This window comes from Sturnus vulgaris, chromosome 1 (assembly GCF_052056855.1).
Source record: "Sturnus vulgaris isolate bStuVul1 chromosome 1, bStuVul1.hap1, whole genome shotgun sequence".
Lineage (NCBI taxonomy): Eukaryota > Metazoa > Chordata > Aves > Passeriformes > Sturnidae > Sturnus > Sturnus vulgaris.
The window spans coordinates 35,216,420-35,234,779 of record NC_142243.1 but is presented as its reverse complement, the minus strand read 5'-3'; the positions used below and the strand labels follow the sequence as shown (position 1 = coordinate 35,234,779).

At 37.9% G+C, this 18,360-nt stretch overlaps 1 protein-coding gene across 2 annotated transcripts in view; it reads left to right on the top strand.

Moving 5' to 3' along the window:
- The window catches only part of RFTN1 (raftlin, lipid raft linker 1), a 95,291-nt gene that overhangs the window by 55,386 nt on the left and 21,545 nt on the right, over nt 1-18,360 (top strand). For both annotated transcript variants that reach the window (XM_014893798.2, XM_014893791.2), the window contains exons 5-6: nt 8,404-8,827; nt 13,041-13,244. In XM_014893798.2, the coding sequence (XP_014749284.2) occupies nt 8,404-8,827; nt 13,041-13,244 (628 nt within the window). The remainder of the gene's footprint in view (nt 1-8,403; nt 8,828-13,040; nt 13,245-18,360) is intronic.

The window sequence follows — 18,360 nt, the reverse complement described above, 5'->3', positions numbered from 1 at the left end:
ATAACATGTATTTATATTATTATTTTTTTGTTAACAGCATGACAAGGAAATGAGAAGACAAAAGTCTGCAATTTCCTAGAAAATAATGAATGTGAAAAGTACTGGTATTATAATTTTTTTACTTATAATAAGAATAAGAAGAAGAATGCTGGGGTTCATGTAGCTGTTCCAGCATTTGTGATATACTTGTATTTTCATTACTTATTCTTCATCTCTTAATGTTTACATTGAGATTTATGTTTTAGAAGGAACCAAGACATGCAGCTTATGTGTTCTTAGGAACACTAGTGTGTTGGTGGATTTCTTGACTTGGATGCTGCAGTCTTACAGGGATCTCTTCTGTGAAGTCTGTATTTGCTTTGTTGCTACCAGGGGTCCTTAGATGGTTATTGTAATCCTAAGCATTATTCTTTATTTCACATATGTTTTAGCTGGTCTGTTCAGAAGTTTTCTGCAGGGTGTACAGTCAGAGCAGGTGGCAGTAAAAGAGAAAAGGGGAAAAAATTGAGTCTTATTTTAATACTGCTCAGAGGTTTGTTCTTCAAATAAATAAGCAGTTCAGATTTATCTCTGTGGCTAAAAAAATTACCCTTCTAGAGTCTTGGTTATTACCTAGGATTATTTACCTAAATGTGATCTCAATCTCTTCTAAAATAATTTCCACCCTTAAAACAAACCCAAAAAATCCCACCACAAAACCTTCACTCACCAGGGTATTTGCAAGAGAACAATACAACATTATTTCTTTAGTGCATTGTAATGAAAACCATTGCTGAGCACTTAGCTGATGGCTTTGTTTTCTGCATGTTTTCAGTACAAGCAGAAACCCTATTTTATTTTTTTAAGTATTTAGATGTTAGCAGTAGATATGGTCATGAAGCAGAACTTAAAACTCAACATCAATAGTTCAGCTGTTTGTAATCTGCTGTGATAATATTTATTAAAGTGCGTTTTGTTAACATTTTCTTAGTGTATATATAACAAGACATGGTAAAAAATAGCATATACTCTATTTTAAACAGCCTGGTGTGAAGGGAAACATCTGTTCCTGCTTAAGCTTCTTTCAACTTGTGTTCTTTTGACTAAGCCCTGTAAGAGTGGTGTTGATATATATCTTCCATGGACATTGCAAAACTATTTTCAGGACTCCCCCAGGAGCCTGGTAGTGCTTTTATAATCTTTTGCCCCCACCAGCTTTCAGAGTCATCCCCTTGCCCAAGATAAAAATAGATATTATAAAGTATGTAGTTGGTATTTTTAATGATCCTACTTCAGTCTGGTGGGAAAAAAATAACTTTTAAAATAACAGTAAATATGATAATGTTTTATACCATGCTAAAATAAATTACCAGCAAATTGTTCAAATTATAATTTTGGCTGTGAGTAACAGATGGCTTGATGAAACAATGTGATTTTAAAGAAACGCTCTTCAGTTGAAATAAAATTAAAAGTAGTGTTCCCTGCAAATTAAATGTAAAGTCTGTAAGTTTCAGACTGAATTCCTAGTTTTTTAAATACCCCTGTTGTCCTGAACCTTTTTATTTGTTTGTTTTCACTGCCTAGAACAGAGATGGACTAAAATCACTCACTTTGAATCATATTATCACTATTTACTAAAATGGTTTTTACATACAACAGTCAACTACACTTCTCTATAAATCTTTATTTTCCCCTTGCTTATGTTCACCAGTTAGTGTAGCAATTACTTACAAAAGATTCCTGCACAGAACATAGTCTGCATTTTGAAAATGCCAGTTCTCTAGAGCAAGAGCTTGGGACAGAATTTCTACAGACTTTTTGTTAAAGTGAATATCAAATATTTGGGTTGAGTGAGCATAGCTGGCTGTTCTCTAGCAGTTGTTCCCAAGTCTAAAACAGATTGTAGGGAATAAATCCTAAATTATGTGAATAATTTCAGGACTTTTTTTCAGCATTAGGTGAAGGGTGGGAGTATGCAGGTATATAATGTGGCTTTTGGACAAATACCACACTCACAGAATCTTTGTAGTGTGTGGCCAGCAATGTTCACTCTTGGCCTTCAGTGAAGGAGCAGGTGCTAAAAGGTGATTATTTGAGAAGATTCAACACACCCAGGACCACAGAGGATGAGACTGGTCTCAAGACCTGTCATCTAATGAAATATTCTGAAAGGAGCAAATGTACTTGCACCACACTGCACTGCATGTTTAGCATGGTTATATTGTTGTCAGGAGTGAATACGATGCGAGCTGGAGAGGAATTTCAAGTTGTTAATCTCACCCCTTTCTTGGCTCAAGTAGCAGGAGAGTATAGCTTACTGTGATTTAGTATCTTCTGCAGCACTGCCTTCAGATCCCACCTTCTGTTTCCTTCAGCTAAGCACTGAGTTGGAGTAGCTCCTGGCTTCAGTACATTTCTCCCTGTGCTGTTTGTAGCCTTCAGTTCCCTTCTGTAGAGGCTGCTACCAAGGAACGTGCTGTAAAACTGCAAAGCTTGCTTTCTTGCCCTGTTCAGTGCCTTGTACTCTGCCTTGTTCTTGTTCTAGTTCTTGTGCCTCTGCCACAATTGCAGTGAGATCTTAAAATGGCAATCAATGGTTTGGGATTATGACAGCATTTTCCAAGGCATCCCTCCAATGCTTTATCCCTCATGGCTTATTTTGATGTAATTGACAGTGAAAATACTTGATAATTTGAAAACTTGAATGCAGACTGGGATTTCACTTTGTAAAAGCTGCATTTATATTTGCTTCTATGTGTATGAACGTGAACTGTCTGTCTCAAATTCAAAATTTCATGGATGTAAACTGGAAAAGGTTAAAAATGCATGGGAAGTACGGCTTAAACAAAGAGCATTCTAGTCAGAAGGGTTGCATGGTTTGGAAATCTGCAAGCAGTGAAACAGTCCAGAGTAATAGGATAGAAAAACGATGAGCAGTTGATGCTTTGCTATTTGATAGGCAGAATGATCTCTTTTTTTGTAATGTGTTTGCATTAGAGATGCAAAAATACCAAAGTTTCAAAGTTTCAAAAGTTTTGAGTCATATAGAAAGAACTAAATCCGCCTTTAGAACATTAGCTAAGCTTAGTTGGTTTCAAAGTAATCAGTAAACTCTTGATGACTGTTCCTCTTTTCTAAGGAAGGAGCGTGTGAGACCTACGGAAAATAAAGAGGCAGACTAAAAGTGTGTCTTAATTTTAAACATCTGTTTCCATAAATGAGCAAACGAGGAGGGTAGTGTGCAGTATTTATGATGAAACATGTTCTACTAAATATTAATGAAGGAGGACAGAGAGTTGGAAGACTAGTCTTGAGCATACTTTTCCAGTTCCAACTCCTGGCATGCAGTACACAGCATTCTCCTCAAACCACAAGATCGTGTTTTTTGCATGAAGATCCTTGGTGCTGTGTGTTTTAAAAGGAGATTTGCTTGAATCCTAAGAAGGTAGAGAAATTCACTGATCTGGTTTCTGGTGCACATTAGGGCACCTAATGCCTTTAACATGGTTCTTTTAAGAACAACAACTAAATAAACAGACAGACAAGCATTTCTTTTACTACTAAGACTGTTCATACTTCGTTTAAATAGACAGCTCTGAGCAAAATTAACCAGCTATTGTTTCCAAGGCCGTATGTTTGGCCATCAGTAAGATTAAGTAGCAGATTTTCCCAAAGTTCACAGCAGGGCTAACCAAATGCATCTGACCATCAGAAAATCAGTTCCTTGCTCCTGGAAAATATCCTTTCTGTAAGAGCATTTTTGATACGTGTGTTCTTCATAAATTGTTTCTGGGTTTTAAGAAATTCTTTCAGTACCTTATTATGTAATGAACAGTCTAACAAACCTACTAATTAAATGTTCAGTCCTAGTGCCTAAGTTTTGAAGGTGTTTCTCTCCAGGTCATCAGCAAGTGTAAGCCTTGAGACCATTTAGGACTGCTGTAAACTCAAGTGCCTTGATGACTTTAGTAAAACTGCTTCTTCTCTGGACACATCTCAAAAATGCCCAGCTCCTGGTGTTAAAGAGTGAATAGAAATTCCTAACACTTACTAAATAATTTGTTTGAAATTATTATCTGGGAAGGATCCTCATTATTAAATTGCTGTGTGTTGTTTCATATTTTTATTGATTTTGGTGGAATACTACCCTGAGCTTGCTGGAAGTGCTCAATATTCTGTGTGCCATCCCACAGGGCTGTGATCAGGATCTCCTTGTAAGCAATTGCTGAAGCTGACAAAAGTGTATGATTCTGTTCAGCATGGGGATCTATATCCTTGAGTTTCCATATTTATAGGAGTGCCATCATGCTTGCTGTCAATAGGAGATTATTATGAAGCTGACAATGGAACAAGAAACACAGAATCATAAACATTATGTGGGCTGCACAATGAACTTGCCAAGTGTCTTTATTCAAAATAGGTTTGAAAAGAGAACCTGTATGTGACTGTTCAAAATGAGCTTTTTTAACATGGGTTCTCACATGACTGTAAGAGCTACAGAGAAAAGCAAGTACTTTCCAGAAAAGAAGATTTCATCATTCAGCCATGCTGTTGCCAGGTGTGGTTTTACAGATCTTTAATTTGGACTGTCAGCCATTTTGTAATTAGGGTAGGGAGCCTTCAAGAGAACCAGAAGTATTTAAAAAGATGGGACATAAATTTGCTACATCAATGTAATGTTTAGTGACACTGCTTTGTGCTGCTCATGGCTCGTTTTCTTCCAAATGAAGTATAAAAACAGCAGTGAAGCAGTTCTGAAATAAACAATAACACTTCCCAAACGTTAAGAATGTTAACACAAGTGCCCCAGCTAAAATTCAATTAAGGTAGTGACATCAGGGTTGGACACAGTGCTTGTTCCTATTCCTTCTAAAGTTCATGGGAGATTTGATATTTATTTCACAGACAGCGAAGGCTAAATCTGTCATTTTTTTCCCCTCAGGGAAAATGCCAGGTTTCTAATCAAGCAAATTATAGGGATGACATTAAATTCTTTAACTGCCTTGGCCCTCTGTACACATGAAATTTCACCCCTTCTTTAAGCTGATGCTATTTTTAAACTGCCATAAATCCAATTTGTTGCAATCCAGTTGCAAATGAATTTGGATGTACCCACTTGGGGGTTTATCCAGATTGAAATAAATGAGTTAAGTTCTGCTTCTGTGGTTGAACAATAACGTCTTTTGTGATGGAGATCTGGCCTTGTATTTGTGGTTAATATCATCCAAGCAGCACTTTTTGAGGCAATGAAAATGTTTCTCTTCCCATCTGGGGAAAGAAGCAAAGAATTATTTTAAAAAAATGTTGTTGGAATTTCCCTTTCAAAATTTCCCAAGATATAAAGGGCAAGTATATAGTATGCTTGAGGTATAAAAATAGTCATAAAACAGTTGAAGTTAGTATTGATCGCCTAGCATAAGGGCATTTTAAATCTAGATTTTTATCTGATATGAAAAATGGCAGAGATGTATTTGTTGTTTTTATGTTTTTTCCTTTCATTTAGTCATACAATGAAGTGTGACACAGACCTTTTTTAGTCCTCTTTGTTAGTGCTCTGCACTGGGACATAAAGACAAATAATTGTGTTATTTATCTGAGCTGGAATATGTCTTGGTAACCCTGTCCAAGTAACATCATGTTCTTCCCATTCACTTCAGCTTCACCCCTTCTTTTTCCCATACTTTGCCTTCTCACAGATTCCCAACACTGCATCTGCTGAGATATTTTCCCAAAAGGCTGTGACAGACATAACTGTCTATGTGTATCAGCACAGGATACCTCAAGAGGGTCCAAGACCTGCAGGTGGCCTGAAAAAACAATCCTTCTGTGTCTCCTGGGCACAATCTCTCCAGTTAGTGAGGTGGGGGGTTGGTTTTGTGGGTTTTTTTTTTTTGGGGTTGATTGGTTGGTTTGTTAGGTCAGTTGGGTTAGTTTTGCCTTTTAAATTTTATTTTATTTATTTAAATTAGTATATTCAATCTTTGAAATACAGGAAACAGAAAATGTGATTCTACTGGATGGCATGATCCAGTCTGGATGTGGAGGCAACTAAAATTTCATAATATTTAAGCTCTCAGCAGGATCCTGAAAAACAAATTGCCCGTGTAGTTTGAATATGCTCAGCCATTCCACTTTCTGATGAAAGCTAGCTTCTGCATGGTTTTGTGAGAAGTGGAAAGGAGAGGCTGTGTCTGCTGATACATCACTTTACTGTTCTGCAGTTTGCATCACACTTTTGATGTAGCATTTCCTGCTACATTTGCTTTATTGAGAGTAAGGAGATGCTTGGTTTTGCCATATGTCATTGGGAAAATTTGAAATACATGTTTAATTAAGATTCTGTATTCTGTAGTGTACAGTATTAACTTTGTTGGGAAAGGACCTTGAAGATACAAACTCTTTTTTCCAACCTTCCACTAAACTGTTTGGCCATTACAGGTAAGACTGTAATTTGGTTTTCAGCTCCTCATGTTTCTACTCTGAGGACAAGAGCCTCAAAAGAAACATCTCAGCTTCAGGTACTCCTTAGAGCAAACACAATTTTTTTGAGTAAGTTGAGACAGTAAAACATTGCATCAGTATCTGTGAAAGCTGTTCTCTCTCCTCCATATCACAGCGTGGGAGTCTGATGTAGATTGACAGGCAGTCTTTATTGACCAGGACCAGTAATATTACCACATATGTACTGTCCTCAAATTCTCTAACAGTTGCATACTAGTTAGATTTCTATAATTAGCTGCCCTGCAGCCTACTAAACAAATGTAGTGTTGTGTCTATACGTGAGTGATAAGAAATGAAATGAATTTGTAACTTTATCACAAACTATATAAAAAAGTATTAATTGAGTTACAATGGAGAGTCCAGACCATTGAGCACATTATAAATGCATCTATCACTGATACTTAAACCTTCCTGAGCAAAGTAAAAGCTAACTTTCTTTGTAGACAGATATAGGCAGATACCCTTTTGGCCAGGATACTGCTAATGGTATTTTTATTGTCCTGTTCAGCAATGAGCTTTACTTAAGTCAGCATCTCATGTTTCCCAGGCTAAACACCTGTGAAGGCCATTGCCTTGTTTCCTGGAGGCCTCTGTTTAAATTCCTGTGATCATGAAATTAAGAGTTAATTTAACATGGAAAATATAATAGAGGTTTGAAAGAGGAAGTTCTTGTTGATCAGTCATCATTCGTAGGTTTGTGTGTTTGGAGCAGTAACATGTTACCAGGAAGTAAATGGTTCAGTAGAAAAAAAAAAAAAAAAGAAAAAAAAAATGTTCGTAGAGAAGATGCAGAAATGAGCTTCCTCTTAAATTTGAAAAAGATACAAAATTCTTCCTTTTCAATTGCTACTGAAAAAAGTCCAGCTGAACTTGAGCATAGGCAAAGAATTTAGACATTTTAACTCTTTGGAATTTTGTGTTATGCAGACAAAGTGAAATTATTTCTCCATTCTCAAGGCATTTTTTTTGAAAGATTTATGTGTATTTAGGCTTTACATTATATGAAGAGTATACACTAAATGGAAGCCTTTCCATTTTGGTGAATGATTTTGATAAATGAAGCAGTAGACATTCATATGTTTTCACAGAAGTCTGTCTCGCACTCGCACTTCTCCTGGGTTTGAGGAGTGTGAGGCTGATGACTCCATAGTGCTGAGTCTGCCTGGAAGAGATTTCTCTTTCTGCTTCATCTCAAACCTTCGTTAGCTAATGCTGGCTTTATCTAATTGTCATTACTACTAGCCCAATGTTTTTTTTTCTTAGGATCTTTTGTGATCTGATTCCTTCATTTTCCTCCTTTACCTGAAGTGTAAAGGATTAACTAGATAGCCTTTTAGTTTCCTTTTTCCTCTTTTTAGCTCATGTCACAGTGCCTTTTTCTATTCTGAGTTCTGTATCTTCCCCAAAGTGGTGTATTAAAATAGCTTTGCTTTTATGCGCTCATTATGTGAGTTTGCCATTTGTGTCTCAATCCAAAATAGGACAAACAACAACTGTTGTTATAGAATTAATAAGCTTTTCCTTGCATAAATGTCATAATCACACACCTATTACAGCAGAAGATAAAATATTAAGTCTCTGATTTCTTAAAATCAATAGAAGAATATATTTTTTGTAAGAAGTACCACTTCTAGTATTTTATTATAAATAAGCTTTATCTCTTGTGAGGAAATATTCATTTTCTCTGTTTTCCTTCTCCACCCCCTACCCTCATTTTCACATTGTATCAGATGGTTTGGGCAACTTTTCATCCTGCTTCTTTAGAATGTACCTTTTTATATAAATGCAACATGACAATTTCTAGTGATAGTGGACAAAAGTAGCAAAATGACATGCTCGCTGCCTTGAAGGGTGTTATTTTCTGTGTTTCTATTTAGCTAAGACAGCTTGACAGTTAAAAATCTAATCTTCTTCAACTTGTAGATTCAAGATGCTGCAAGTCAAGGCTTGAAATTTGTTGGAATTATACCTCAGTACCATTCCCGAAAGAACCGCCTTGTCAGCACCTCCCTGACACCTGCCAGTAACAACTCTGTGCAATCAAGAGATAATAAAAATGTTTCAAATTACCCCGAGGATCATGCTTCACCGGATAGCGAGAAAATAGACAGCACTGATGCGTGCAGTGCTCCAACACAGAGTGAGCAAAGTGCTGACCAATGTGCCACATCCAGAGAGGGCTGTAGAGGTGAAGGACAGGCTACTGAAGAGCTGAATCCCGAGTCTGTGCAGGGAAGTGAAGAACATTCTCAACACGAGAACCCGAGTGTGAGAGAGGCAGCAGACAAGACGAATGGACTTGCAGAGAATGAAACGCCAGCACGATGTTTAAAACCACTGACTGGCAGTAAGTACTGCAGTGACCTCTTGTACATAAAAGCCAAGTTAAAATCGCCTCAATTGCATTCCCCGCTCTTTTGGGGGGGGGGGGGTGGGATGCAGGGGGGACGTTGCCACTGGGATAGTGAAGAAAAGATGCCCTAAGTGAGCCACTTAACCTGATTTCAGCATGGTTACACAGTTCACAACAACTGAGCAGGAGTCAGATGGCAAAGGAAGAGATGATATAAGCAGGTGCAGCTTTTTTATGGCCCATATGTATGCCTGAGTGTGAAGACTCATTTTTGTCTGCTGTTCAGCTGAATTGGTTCATTTCTGTATTTGTTGCCATACCCTGAGAGCTCTTGATCTTTGTGTCCTTTTTGTCTGTTTGAATAAGAAGCCCTGTTAATCTGCCTGACAAGCTTTTGCAGCCATAGAAGGAATAATTCACAAAGACTTCTCACAGTTAGCCCCTTTGTAGCAGGTGAACAGATAGCTGGAATTAAACCACCTCAGGAACAGCATGAATATATATGATCCAGACTCTGAAGTTTCCTAGTATCCTACAGTCAGTGTGGGGGTCATTGCTCCAGTCAGAATTGTAATTACTGGAAAACAGCAGTTATTTTTGTTAATTACTCATATTTGCTAATTCATAATAAAATGTTGGTAATGAGTGTCATAATAATTTGCCTTCCAGTTATTATGTTTTTAAAGATTTTTACCCACATACTAGTTTTATTTCTTTCATTTCTTGGACATCTTTTTTTCCTCAGGTGGACTTTCCACTTTTTATGCTATCAAAGACCACAAGTCTTATCTGAGGTCTAAAATACCCTCCTTAAGGTGTTTGTTGCTCAAAGGTTACTTCTGTAGCAGGAACTGTAGCTCAAAATAGGATGCAGACCAGAGTAATTTAGAAAACTAAAAAGAAAAATATTCTTACACCATTTCCAGTTTAAGCCTCAAAATATATTTCTATTCTGTGTTTGTTTAAATCCAAGAAAACCATGTTTACACTCATTTCTCTTACTGCTTTCCTTAATTTCCTTACAGGCTACAAATCTATGTAGGGAGAATGTTGGTGAAATTTCTAAACCTGGTACTGTCCTTGAGTTTAATTTATCCCTATTCTCTAAGACTTGACATAGATTCAGTCAAACAATCCTACCCCTTTGGGAATTTTGTATATAGGACCCCAGAATGACTTTGCATTGTGCTCCTTGGATTATTGTCTTGGTTTCCGTTGCAGTTTGGTGTAATTAGCTTTTGGATCCAATTTGAATCACCCTCTAGTAACCTTCCAACATAACTTTTTTTTCAGTTTTTGTTGGGCAAGGGGACACCCAGATTGGACCAAAGCATAGCTGTTGTTTGAACAATCTCTTCTTGTCTACAGCCTTAGAGCTGGGTTATCCCAATGCTACAATTTTACATGTAAAACCTCTCTTAGTTTTATAGTTAAAAATCAGTTATCTGCAAATCTAACCACATAAATTCTTTATCTTTTTCATATGCTATCTTTGAGAGAGTTAACTTAGCAAGTTTAATCATCTCTTTGATGCTGTTCCTCTCCTTACTGAACATTGACATTCTTTCGCTGGAAGTAACCGTATTGTTAATATTTCTGCATAATGGGAAGCTAATCACCTCCAGTCTTCCCAACTTTTGTCTGTAACACCCCAGGATTGCTGCTGATATGCCAGAAAAGAGAGTTTATTTAAAAAATGTATTAAGCTTCCTCAGTTATCTTTCTTTGAGTTCTTTTTAGCTTTAATTTTCATGCATTTTTTAATTGCTGAGTTGTGCAAATACTTTCCAAGACTAAAGGTCTGAGAAGGCAGCTTTATATGATAGCTCAACTAAAGCAGAATTTTTCCAAATCCTGTACAACACTGCTGATTTCTTTATTACTCTTGAATGAATTTTTGTTATTACAGCACTCCCTTTTCCTCCCATGGAAAATGTATTTCAGTTTTTGGCACCAGTTCTCCATCCTTCCTTGGGAGTGTGAAGATTGAAAGCATCACGTGGTTGTTTTTTTTTTCCCCTGCGTGTTCTATAGGAAGAACTCTCGAACTGCTTCTCCCCTGCATAAAACTTCAGGAAAAAATTAATATTCCTCACTATTTGTGGAATCTTAAATATGTTCTTTATTTTAGGTTTTGTATTATTCAAATGTTATTTTTTTGCTTCTTCACTTGCTTCCTGAATGTTTTGTAGTGCTAATTCGCTTCCCCCATTTTTAAAATCCTTTTCAACGCAATGTTGAAAAATACTTGCCTGTGAACAAGGCACAGATATTCCAGTAGTATGTCCAAAAGTGCTCTGTTACTTAGAACCAAACTGAAGGGTATCTTTGGCCATGCTTGAGGATATGGCCTCACTGGTAAAAACTGTTGTTAGTAGTGGCTTGGGTTAGACAACACCTTCCACTAGACCAGGTTGTCCAGGGATGGGGCAGTCACAACTTCCCTGAGCAATCTGTTCCAGGGCCTCACCACCCTTACCATGAAGAATTTCTCCCACATATCTAACCCTGCCTTCTTTCAGTCTGAAGCCATCACCCCATGCACCTATCACTAGATGCCTGATAAAAAGTCTCTCTTCTAGCCTCCCTTCATGTACTGGAAGGTTGCTCTGAGGTCTTTCCAGGCTGAACAGCCCAAATTTTCTCATCCTTTCCTTACAGAAGAGGTGACTCATTCATCTAATCATCTTCATGGCCTCCTCTGGACCTATTGCAAACGTCCTTCCTGTGCTGGGAGCCCAGAGCTGCATGCAGTGCTCCAGGTGGGGTCTCACTAGAGCAGAACAGAGGGCCAGAATTCCCTCCCTGGCCCTGCTGCTTTGGATGCAGCCCAGGATAGGATTGGATCTCAGGGCTCTGAACACACATTGCTGGGTCATGTCCTGCTTCTTGTATCAGTGTCTTGATATCCATCAGAAAGATCTCCTTTTCCAACAAAAGGCTGTTCTGGAGGTCAGAATCACAGTGATGAGAGAAGCATTCTGTGTGTGCTTTTCTGAGCTAGAATTATCATAATTTCATTCTTTCTAAACAAGTGGTAAACAGCTAGAGGGTTCACATTTATTCCTTTCTACACTATTTAAAATTTAGTTCATGTCTGAGATCATTAGGTCTCTTTTCATTTTGGTTATGAGCTTCCAGCTCTTCTCTTCAAGTGCTGCCACTCTGTTACTGAGCATCTCCCTTCTGATATCTTTTTTGATTTACACACTGCTTCTTCAGTGATGTTTGTTAGAGAGCAATCTTAACATTTCTCTTGACATCTCTTTCTCTACTTCTGCTTGAGGTTAGAACCTAATAGCTTGGAAACAAGAGGAGCTTTTATTGAGTGAAGGAATTTCATGTAATGTCTTTATCTTTCATATTAATATATTTGGGAAGAATGTTTGGCATTTGGAAGTCAATAGACATTCTACCATTGATTTCCATGTCCATTAATAAGTAAAATGATAATGTCCGAATTTTTTTATTAGTTATTTTAATTATGGTTATACTCTTCCAAGAAGAATATATGCTTTTAAAGTTGATTCCAGTTTAGGGCTGTGAAAGCCCAGCTTTGCTGTCAGCAATGACTTTTTTGCCTGGAGTAACTGCTCCTAAAGTATACTAGAGGAGACATGAAAAAGAGTCTAGAAGATGTTCTAATTTTTAAGACCCTTCACAATTCCATTTTTAAAATTCATTTGCTGTTATGTTAGTGTCTCACCTTGGCTCAGATCCAGAGTAAATCAACAAAGCAGCTACCAGAGTCTCTACATGAATGATTCATTGCATTTTCTTGAGATGACATTGCCATTGGCTTGTTCCATGCTTTTGTGTTATCAAAACCAAGTTATTTAATACTTTAATGGCCATGATCTACAGACTGCAATTCCTTCTAAATTTGCAGTAAGATTTCATGTTTGAACTGATGATTCCCATAGAGGAATGTTGCATTAGTCCTCAGGTATGTCTTTAAAAGTTTTATTATCAACAGTGAATCCATTGTAAGAAATACTGTAAAAGCAAACAAAATACTGTATTGGGTCTTGAGAGAGTCCTACTGTGTTGGACTGCAGAAATGTATTAAGGAGATAACCACATCCCAAAGAATTTTTTGCAGTTGCACAGTGTAATTGGGCAAGGTCAAACAGTGGGTTATGTATTGTTTTAGGTGAAATTTTATGATGTGGTTGTTGCATTATTCCATTTTTTTACTCTTTGGTAGAAGCAGAGATCTTCGCTCTCTTCAACAAGCCCAAAACCCCACAAAAATGCAGCCAGTATTACACGGTGACTATCCCTATGAGGATCTCCAGGAATGGGCAGACTGTCAACAGCTTAGAAGCAAATTGGCTGGAGCACATGACAGATCACTTCAGGAAAGGAGGCTCATTGGTAAACGCCATCTTCAGCCTTGGAATGGTAAATGGTATGGAAATTACAGAAAGCATTATGCTGTGATTATTTTCCTTTCTCCTCTAATGGAGGTCATTATCTTTGAAGAGAAGATATTTGGGAGGTGCTTTAATGTAGACTTGGGGCAGATTTTTATTAGATCAGCCTCTTTCAGTGAAATGGAATGAAAGTACAGAAAATATTTTGGCATTTGACTAAGGAAAACAGATCATGTGTTATATTTTATAAACATACTATAAATGATTCTGTAATTGCAGAAATACACAGAGTTAATAAACAGCACCAAGTAAAGTGAATTGAACTAATAAGATTGCAAAATAGATGACATAAATAGAAGGGTGACTTTGCTGTCCAGCCACACACTGCATCTGGCTCTGATCACAGGTCAGTGCAAGGACTGGAGTTTTATCTGTCCAACAAGAAGTCAGTTAATTGCAGTTCTTGCAGAGACCCTTTCCACCTGAATAGTACAAAGTTGCCTTCTACGTTTGTTTCATCTTAGCTATGAGTGATGAATAAATGTCGGTTTTAATTTAAGAAGATTAAAAATCCAAGATTTTTGCTTGTTGTGGAAGAGTGGCTCTTGGTCCAGCTTAGTACTGTAGCCAGTCTGTACCACACTTGTGGCCGTCATGGTTTTGAAGGCAAGCCTGTTGTACAGAGAAAGACTTGTGTGCACAGATCCAAGAGATATAACCAAGGAGCCATGAGAGCAATTGAAGGGAAGTACTTCAACATAAGAGTGTTGAAGTTGCAGCTGGATTAACTTTATTGGAAAATTATGTGAGTGGTATGCTTCGTGGTTAAAGTACTTATGGCTGAATCTTTTGCCTAATTTTGGTTTGTTTCGCATTTTTCAAAAGGAATGTGGTAACCCAGAGATTGCACATTCCTACTAAGATTAGTAGTTTATGCCTCAAAATTATAGGGCAGCTGCTTCCAGAACATCTTCTTACTGTTGGTCTGAATTCCAGAACCCAGGATGAAACACAGGAATATGACTCAGTTCTGGTAAAAGTCAATCAGGAAATTAACAGGCAACCCTAATTTTTCATTTTACAAACAAGTAGCAAAAAGAAGGAAGGTCTAAAGTTCAGCTGATGGAATGCTTTCACACAGCTTCCTGGAAAGCCTTGTAATTGCTAGTTAACTTGCTTAAAAACAAATGGTCATTTACTTTATGTATATAAATTGCACAGAGGCAAAGCTAATTGGCTCTATCAGGCTCAGTTGTCAGACTCAGTGGGTTTTTTTTTTAATAAAATCTGCTTGTCAGTTCACTCTAAAATGTTTTAAACACAGTGTTTTTCTGTTATTTAAACTTTTAGAGTTCATTTACGTAGCAGAGCCCTGTGGGAGGTTCATGTACTTGGATGCCAGAGTGAGGAGCGCTGGATAACTGCCTGTGGACATAGATAAAAGAAGGCTTGAATGCTGGCAGTAAAGTTTCAACACAAACAAGACAACAAATTATGTAAAAGTGGACAGATTCAGGATTAAGTTAGATTAGTGATAGAAGAACAATTATTAGCATTTTATAGTTACAGGAGGAACAAGTTTTGAAATCAAAAAGCTGAAACAAGGTTAATAAAAGCGTATTATAGTATTAGAAGAACATTTACTAAGAATATCTGTAAGTTGCTATTAATTGCAGTTAAATATTATATCATTTAAATCCTAAATTTTTTTTATGCTGCAGAGAAATGGAACAGCTTTTTCACTCATATGCCAGTCAGTGTCAAACAACACAGGGATAGGGATGAGAGAAGAAATAGGGGTCTGGGGGCTTCTCAGCTCCTTACTTTTTTCTAGACTTCTATGGCAGCCTGTCCAGCTCTTCATATCTGGTCTTACTCACTGATTAATCCTCTTCCAAATTAAGGTAGTATCAGCATACTTTCTTTAATTGGCTGTATCACATTTCTTTGTTCTGGGGGCTGGTTTTCTTTTTGGCTGAAAGTATGAATTCATTATTTTGCTTATTAGACTTAAAAGCAGGGTTATTATCTTCTTCTTTTCCCCCTTGTCCTTGGAATACCCAATGAAGTGAAGATTTCCAGATTGTCAGTAGTCATAAATCTGTTTCTTCCTTCTGCTAACAGTTTAATAATTAGTCTTTAAAGGAGTTTTAAAGTTCACTGGTAACAATTGTTTCTTTTTGCTTATTGTACCAGATAATTATAAACAGAAGTATAACACAATTGCTGATCACAGTATGTAAACTATGCAGAGTTACACCATATATTTAATGTATTCAGATTTTGCTGGTAAGTTAGAAACAGCAGCCTGCTTGGTCCTTGGATGTTCTCATGTTGGCAGATAACAGTTATTTTTTAAAATTTGCCCTTCAGTTACTTGCTGGTGTTTTTCATCCAGCTCATGTAATTGATAATTCTGCCTGTAGTCCCAAGTGTAAACTGATCCTGCCTAGTGATCTGAAGTGACCGTAGGAATTCACCCTTGCCCTCTTCTAGTGGGAATGGAGTCTGTAGCATCAAGCTACAGATTAATACCAAATGGAAAGGAAGTAACAGGTGGGTCTCCTTTTTTCCTGTAACAGCAAGTCTCCAATCAGCACTGTGAGAAGGCAGGAAGGAGTCAAACCTCTTCAAGGTTATATTTTGATGCCTTAACAGAGTAACACAAGCCTGTTCATCTTCAGTTGTTTTGAACTGCAGCTCTTTAAGTGCCTAGCATTTTTATATTTGTTGTACCATTCTGTCTGTGAATTTTCTGCCTTTCAAACCTAGAAAAAGCCAGCCAACCAGCCAGAAAACATTGACAGTACTTAAACACAAAGCAAAAGAAACAAAATGTAAGTTGCTTGGAAGAAGAAAGTAGTCAGGTTTTTAAGACCTGATTGTCTCTGTCATCTGCCTCCAACAGAGATGAGCTGGTGATGCCTTTGACCAATTATTGTCACCTTAGCCACTGAAGTACTGGGATTTTTATCCATATGGAATTATTTTCTCTGTGTACTGAAGGTGAAAAGATTCAGAAGGGGGCGGGAATACAAATACAAAGAAAAGGCAGACATTCAGGTCATGTGCCCCATAAAGAGAGCTAGTTTTCCTCATTGAGAGCAGCAGCAGCCTAAAGGTTAGTTTTCCTAGATAAGGAGAATTTGTAGTTCAAAGACAACAGGGGGAAAATTGTTGCCTGCTAAGACAGCTGTCATGGTAAAGTAAGTAATCTTTTCCCATATACCTCCTGTAAATCAGAAGCAAGAACATCAAAATACATTTTTGTCAATTGAGCTACATCAAATATTTATACAACCCAGTGAAAATAGCTTTTTGTGCACAGTAGGAAACCTTAATAAAAGATGCAGTGGTAATGGAACATTTTCAGAGGAAGGACATTGATTGTAACCTATACTTTTGGAGCTTTTTCTTTAAGAAAGAGTGCAGTTCAAGAGTAGAGATTGGGAAATTATACTACAAACAGCAAAGTCAAAATGTTTTGTTTTATTGGCATTTCTTGCCACCCTATTGCAAATGGATAAATATTTGGAATTTCTAATGAACTTTTTAACTTAAGCTATGTTCCAGGAGCTGAATCTTGTTAAACAAGAGATTACCAAAAGAGAATACAACTGCATGAGAATCAGGAAATACTTGACATAGGAAACAGTGAAAACTGGAAAGACCAACTTACCATCTAAAGCTTTAGATGACTGATCTTTGTAGGCAGGTAACATCCAGCTGAATAAATGTATCTGTAAAATCTACCCTGCAGGAATCTGTGTGTGAGTTGACACCCTAAAGTGCCAGTATAATCAGTGGAAAATTTAGGCTTGGATCGATACAGTTAGTAAGATTTGTGTTGTGATACACCTGATCCTACATCAGGATATGCAAAAGAGATCAGATGCATCTGAGACACTTGGTGCTTCCTTTGCCTTAGTCATCACAGACACAGGCAAAGGTTACACCTATCTTTAAAAAAAAGGCCAAAATGGCAAGCCGGGGACCCACAGAGTGGTAAGCCTCACTTCATTTCTGTCTGGGTCACTGAGTAGGTCCTCTTGGAACTCGTGGACTCATGAAGGAGAGGACAGTGACTGGGGATATTCAGCATGGATTTAACAAGAGTAAAACATACTTGAAACTGATCATCTTCTGTGACAAAATAACAATTTGTGGGTGAAGAGAAACAGTAGATGTCATTTCGGGTGAATTCATCAAGGGAGTTTGGCAGTAGCTCCCACAAGCTAGGACCATGCAGCCTAGATGGGTAAAAATCTGGTTACATGGCTTGACTCAGGGTCGTGGTTAATAGGTCACAGTTTGCCTGGAGTAAAAAGTGGAGTACCACAGAGATCCTGGGGCCTGTTGTGTTTAACAATTTTATCAATGATGCACAGGAGGCAACAAGGCTTGCTTTTGTCGAATTTCTGGGTAAACCTATACTGAAGAGACAGCTGATGTCAGAACTGGGCTGCTGTCCAGAGGAACCTGGGCAGGCTGGAAAAACATGCCAGCAGGAGCTGTTTGAAATTCCATGAGGACAAATGTCCTGCCTCTTGGAAGGGAGAGGCCTTTTCACTAATTCAGGCTGGGGGCAGCCTGACTGGGTAGCAGCTCTGTTGAAAAGTCCAGGGGAATTTTAGTAGGCAGCAAGCTGAAGATGAACCAGCACTTGAGAGTTATTTCAGCCTGGAGAAAGGACAGCTTTGGGGGACCTAAAGTGCTTGTAAGAAGACAGTCAGAAATGTGGATCCAAGCCCTTGATTGTGGTGTGTGGTAGGAGCATTGGAAAAAATACACATAAATTGAAACAAGAGAGGTCCTTTTTGGATATAAAAACCCACTTTCTCATCATGAAAGCAGTCATTCTCTGGAAGAGGCTGACCAGGAAGTTGTACCATCTCCATTCTTGGAGATTTTGAACATGCCAGCTGGATAAAGCCATGAGCAGTCTGGTCTGCAGTTGTATTGAACCTGCTTTGAGCATCCTGAGGTCCCCATCCAGCTGAATTATTCTGTGATTCTATGAAACTGCTGGATCAGGTGCACCTCATCTAGTGGGCCAGCTCTAGAACATGTGGCTGTTAGCTTAAGTTGCTCTTAGATCTAGAGTCCTGTGTGTTAAAGGTACTGCAGACAGACTCGGTGCATCTGGCCGTT